The sequence below is a fragment of the Dysidea avara genome, chromosome 2, assembly GCF_963678975.1.
Source record: "Dysidea avara chromosome 2, odDysAvar1.4, whole genome shotgun sequence".
Classification (NCBI taxonomy): Eukaryota; Metazoa; Porifera; class Demospongiae; order Dictyoceratida; family Dysideidae; genus Dysidea; species Dysidea avara.
Window position 1 is genome coordinate 45452862 of NC_089273.1, and position 6550 is coordinate 45459411.

The 6550-nt window shown below is 37.0% G+C and overlaps 1 protein-coding gene across 1 annotated transcript; it reads right to left on the bottom strand.

Annotated features, from left to right (window-relative positions):
- Positions 1-3116: 3116 nt before the first annotated feature.
- LOC136248142 (probable outer membrane protein pmp20) lies at positions 3117-6301 on the bottom strand. The gene is made up of 2 exons (XM_066039957.1): positions 5608-6301; positions 3117-5539 (listed from the first exon to the last, which is right to left on the bottom strand). Exons 1-2 carry the CDS (start codon positions 6299-6301, stop codon positions 3117-3119), a joined length of 3117 nt encoding a protein of 1038 aa, XP_065896029.1.
- Positions 6302-6550: the final 249 nt, after the last annotated feature.

Below are 6550 nucleotides of genomic sequence, written 5' to 3' on the forward strand. Positions count from 1 at the left end.
AGTACTCTTTAAAAGCCACTGTAATACTGCTGCATAATACTTATGTAGCATAATATGTTTTATAAAGTTGAAAAGATTTAATATTTTGTATTCAACAATAGTTGATGAACTTATTGTTTATAAGATTGTGCAACAATTAATTATCACCCACTAAGTACAATGACCACTAGTCATACAAGATGGAATGCCTGAATAATCATTCTGAATGATCATCTGTGGCTGAGCCAAATCCATCATTCTTCAAACAGTGACAATTACAATAATCAATACATTTTCAACTATTAAACTTTAGTAAATACATACATAGATGGGTGTCTGGCATCAATTCAGTTCTTGTAGACTACTGTATCTACACTTTACTATTTTCACACAAACTTTGGCAGCCATAGGTAAAATGTTCCACCATACTTTGCTCTCATAATTCCACCCCCAACTTTCTGGAGATGGTTTGCTGGTATATTGCAGCTTGGTATGCAACTTGCATAAGTATATACCATTATAAATACCTCCAACATTAAAAAAATGGGTCAAATTTTGCTTGTGAAAATAGAAAGATCAGCTAGAAGAAGCCACCTTGTAGAGAGTTCAGTTACAAAGAAACCACCATGTAGAAAGATCAGCAAGAAGAAGCCACCTTGTAGAGAGTTCAGTTACAAAGAAACCACCATGTAGAAAGATCAGCTAGAAGAAGCCACCTTGTAGAGAGTTCAGTTACAAAGAAACCACCATGTAGAAAGATCAGCTAGAAGAAGCCACCTTGTAGACAGTTCAGCTACAAAGAAACCATTCTGTAAAGAGCTCGGCTGCAAACAAATCACCTATACAGAATTCAGCTACAAACAAATCACCCTGTAGAGAGATCAGCTAGAAGAAGCTACCTTGTAGAGAGTTCAGCTACAAAGAAACCATCATGTACATAGTTCAGCTATAAACAAATCACCCTGTAGAAAGATCAGCTATAGAAGAAATCACCTTGTAGAGAGTTCAGCTACAAAGAAACCATCATGTAGAGAGTTCAGCTACAAACAAATCGCCCTGTAGAGAGATCAGCTAGAAGAAGTTACCTTGTAGAGAGTTCAGCTACAAAGAAACCATCATGTAGAGAGTTCAGCTACAAACAAATTGCCCTGTAGAGAGATCAGCTAGAAGAAGTTACCTTCTAGAGAGTTCAGCTACAAAGAAACCATCATGTAGAGAGTTCAGCTGCAAAAAAATCACCTGTAGAGAGTTCAGCTACAAACAAATCTCCCTGTAGAGAGATCAGCTAGAAGAAGCCACCTTGTAGAGAGTTCAGTTACAAAGAAACCACCATATAGAAAGATCAGCTAGAAGATGCCACCTTGTAGACAGTTCAGTTACAAAGAAACCACCATGTAGAGAATTCAGCTACAAACTACTGACACTGTAGATACATCAGCTAGAAGAAGTTACCTTGCAGACAGTTCAGCTACAAAGAAACCATTCTGTAAAGAGCTCAGCTGCAAACAAATCACCTATACAGAATTCAGCTACAAACAAATCACCCTGTAGAGAGATCAGCTAGAAGAATTTACCTTGTAGAGAGTTCAGCTACAAAAAAACCATCATGTACATAGTTCAGCTACAAACAAATCACCCTGTAGAAAGATCAGCTATAGAAGAAATCATCTTGTAGGGAGTTCAGCTACAAAGAAACCATCATGTAGAGAGTTCAGCTACAAACAAATCGCCCTGTAGAGAGATCAGCTAGAAGAAGTTACCTTGTAGAGAGTTCAGCTACAAAGAAACCATCATGTAGAGAGTTCAGCTACAAACAGATCTACCTGTAGATAGATCAGCTAGAAGAAGTCACCTTGTAGAGAGTTCAGTTACAAAGAAACCACCATGTAGAAAGATCAGCTAGAAGAAGCCACCTTGTAGAGAGTTCAGTTACAAAGAAACCAAGATCAGCTAAAAGAAGCCACCTTGTAGAGATTTCAGTTACAAAGAAACCACCATGTAGAGAATTCAGCTACAAACTAATGACACTGTAGATACATCAGCTAGAAAAAGTTACCTTGTAAACAGTTCAGCTACAAAGAAACCACTCTGTAAAGAGCTCAGCTACAAAAACAAAACATCTATACAGAATTCAGCTACAAACAAATCTCCCTGTAGAGAGATCAGCTAAAAGAAGTCACCTTGTAGGGAGTTCAGTTACAAAGAAATCACCATGTAGAGAGTTCAGCTACAAACTAGTGACCTTGTAGAGACATCAGCTGGAAGAAGTTATCTTGTGGAGAGTTCAGCTATAAAGAAACCACTCTGTAAAGAGTTCAGCTGCAAACAAATCACCTATACAGAATTCAGCTACAAACAAATCACCCTATAGAGAGATCAGCTAGAAGAGGTTTCCGTGTAGAGAGTTCAGCTACAAACAAATCACCCTGTAGAAAGATCAGCTAGAAGAAGTCACCTTGTAGATAGTTCAGCTACAAACAATTCACCCTGTACAGAGCTCAGTTAGAAGAGGTTTCCTTGTAGAGAGTTCAGCTACAACAAATCACCCTGTAGAAAGATCAGCTAGAAGAAGTCACCTTGTAGAGAGTTCAGCTACAAAGAAACCACCATGTAGAGAGTTCAGCTGCAAACAAATCACCCTGTAGAAAATTCAGCTACAAACAAATCGCCCTATAGAAATATTAGTTAGAAGAAGTTACCTGATAGAGAGTTCTGCTACAAAGAAACCATTCTGTAAAGCGCTCAGCTGCTAGCAAATTACCTGTACAGAATTCAGTTACAAACAAATCACCCTGTAGAGAGAGCAGCTAGAAGTAGTTACCTTGTAGATAGTTCAGCTACAAAAAAATCACCCTGTAGAGAGATCAGCTAGAAGAAGTTACCTTGTACATCATTCAGCTACAAACAATTCACCCTGTAGAGAGATCAGTTAGAAGAAGTTACCTTGTAGAGTGTTCAGTTACAAAGAAACCACCTTGGAGAGTTCTGTAATAAATATCTAATCCAAAACAGCCAAGCTGTAAAAAAAGAGTGCGGCCCTCACAAAGGCCATGGTGAAAAAAGATGTGAAATCCAAGGTTGCAGCCAAGAAATGGCTGTGATGGTAGGTTAATGGTAAAAATTTTAATAACAACAATTCAGGTGAATTTGGTGCCACTTGAGGGCTGCACTCGTTTTTTACAGTTTGGCTGTTCAAAACTGTTAAGAGTTTCACTGGCATATGGTCTCAGAATTAGTTGTATTAAAGCAACTATTGTACTAGCAGCAGCAAGTAAATATTGTGTAATATTAGCATCTGATGAATTTATAACTACTAGTAAAATTATCACCAGTCGACAAGCCATATAGTAGGCAGCACAGCAATGATACTTGTCTTTGTGACATCCTTGAAACTGATCAAGCAGTGGCTTTATTCTTGTAAAGTTGACCTTGCTATTAAGGAAAGGTTCAAGTAGAAGCAGAAGTGGTAGACCAATCACAATCACTAGAGTAGATAATATTGCTATGATAACATATGGTAGATGACGACCATGAAAATACTCTATGTCAGGTGACAGGTAAGTGTAATCCTTATCCACATTATCAAATGTCAGTGATCTCAATAGCAGTAATGAAGTTGTGGCCACAGAAGTGTATGATATTAGCAACAGGAAGCACGCAACACGAATAATTCCTCTACTCACAATTGATGAAAACTTATGTGATATCCTTGCCAATATGGAGATTATCCCCAAGATCACAGTAACAGCTAGTGGATGTACATAATGAATGAAGTGTTGATCAATTCCACTTAGATTTTTTACAAAGCATAGTTGTCCTAAAATTTGTGGTGTTATTTTGGCAGTACTAGAAATAATGCTAACAGTTGTAAAGAGTCCTTGTGACTTATAAAATATTTGGTTCAGTAAGATATCCACCACACTGTAATAATATGTAATAGCATACAGATAACCAATCCCAACATGATAGTATGTTGCAATGAACACTAGTATAACTATGACTATCCAGTATATCATCGATAAAATGACTACCAGTACTGTCTGTCCTATTGTACACTTGTCAACACTGACACATTCTACAGAATCAAATGAGAGAGTGTAGCCTTCCTCACAGTCACCACCAGCAATACCACATCTGTGTGAACTACACTGATTATATCTACCAGGGTAGAGTTGATAATATCCTTTGGTGGTTTCACAACAGGTAAACTCACAATAATCATTCGGACAAACTGATACAGTTTGCTTACCATCAACCATACCAAACCAGTACCCTTCTTTGATGGTTGATGTACTACCAGAGCAAAACACAATATTACTAGAAATGTAACAAACACACCTTCGTGCTCTATTTTCATACTGAAAATCAGGGTGGCATGGTGATAACTCAACTATAAGCTTAATAGAAATCATAGATCCTTCACTTTCATATGATGTAATCGCTATGGTTACATTAGAAACTTTTGTTCCTAAAATTCTGATACCTTGAAGTGTTTCACATGCTATTGACACAATCCTTGAACCATCAATTTCATGATATTCAGAATTGTCACTAATCAAAAAGTCTGTTGTATGAGCTGAACAGTTGTAGAGACCAAACACACAAGCATTAATTTTGATATCTTGACCAAGCATGATATTGGACAAAAGGTAAGAGTGACAAAGATAATTTGTAACATTGGCTGCACTAGTGCAATGAGCTGGATGATATAAAACTAGGGTTTGTGGAGGATTATTGTGTTCTATATTAAATAACCCAACAATACTCTCGTTTAAACAGGTTTCGTCACATGAAGCATGTAATTTAATATAAACATCGCTGCCATTTAAAGGAGCAGAATTGTTGCTAAAACTACCGTTAGTCACATTGGAAATTATTTCAGACTGGCTATTTTCTATTAACTCTCCATAGATAGCCCCACCAAACTGACCAGCACTATTATGTGAAAATATAATTTCAGAATTCATTATTACAGTAAAGTCCTTGCTAAGATTTGTGACTCCACCATTTCTGTCAGCTTTATTGTAACCGAACTTTGTAAGTGACATTCTTCTGAACATAATGTTGGAATTTATTGCATAGAACACTCCCCCATCCTGGATAGCTGTATTGTTGGAAAAATCTATGAAAGAGTCGCCTGTAACTGTAATGTTGCACATGACACGCCAATATATTGCTCCACCTTGTGTTGCACCATTATTTGGAAATTTTGCAATTGAGTTTTCTTTAAAGAGTATGTTGCAATTGTCACTTGAAAGTATAGCTCCACCTCCACCTGCTGAAGCATTGTTGCTGTAAAACACTACTGTTGACTTGCCATTAAATGAAACAGGACAGTTGCTGTATGAGGCAATTGCTCTTCCACTATCAAATGCGATATTACTTTTGAATGTAACTGATGAGTTCCCATCAAAGGACACATCAAAATGAGTTTCTGAATAAGCAGCTCCTCCAAGTGTGGCTATGTTTTTTTCAATGGTTACCCTTGTATTTCCATGAAATATAAAGCTACAGTTAATAAAAGAGGCAATTGCACCTCCACCTGCACTGCCATTGTTACCTATAAAAAGCACTGTTGAATATCCACCAAAATTAATATTTCAACATTCAGTTCTGAGTAAAGAGCACCTCCATACACAGCACTGTTATTACTGGATGTGACTGTCGAATGGTCATGAAATGACACATCAGAATAACTTGTGGATTTCAAAGCACCTCCATACTGAGCACAGTTGTTATCAAAAGTTATCATCGAGCTTCCACCAAATGAAAGAGTAGTACTAGATATAGAGTAAAAAGCTCCTCCAAATGAAGCACTGTTATCTGTAAATGTTACTGTTGAGTATCCATCAAACAAGATGGTGCAACTACCAATGGAATAAATAGCTCCTCCTTGTCTGCCATTATTACCATTAAATGTAACTGTAGAGCTTCCACTGAATGCTACAGTAATGAATGTATCAAAGAGTGCTCCACCTCCATCACTTACAGCACTGCTATCTTTAAATGATACTGTGGTATTGCCATCAAATGTCACTGTGCTATTAAGTATGGGATATATTGCTCCTCCACCCCATGTAGCTTTATTGGTAACAAATGTAATTGTAGAGTTCCCATCAAACATTAGTTCACCTAACAATTCAAAGTATATGGCTCCACCAAATATAGCAGTGTTTCCATGAAAACTAACATTTGAGTTTTCAGTAAATGATATAAAACATTTATTCTGAGTGGCTAAAGCTGCTCCATATTCAGCAGTATTGTTTATAAATGTTGATGTGATTTTCCTTTGAACAAGACATGACAATGGTTTAAGGAGCATAAAATGCCTCCCGAACTAGCTTTGTTGCTATCAAACATTAATAAAGAGTTTTCAAAAATTGTGATGTAACAATGGCTGGAAGAAAACATTGCACCTCCACATTCAGTGGCACAATTACCTGTAAAAGTTACTATAGATTTTCTTTAAAATAAAACAGTGCACTCTCTTTCTGAATATAATTCTCCACCTCTTGTGTCGGCCAAATTGTATTGAAATGCTACAGAGGAATTTCCATCAATTGTGATTATA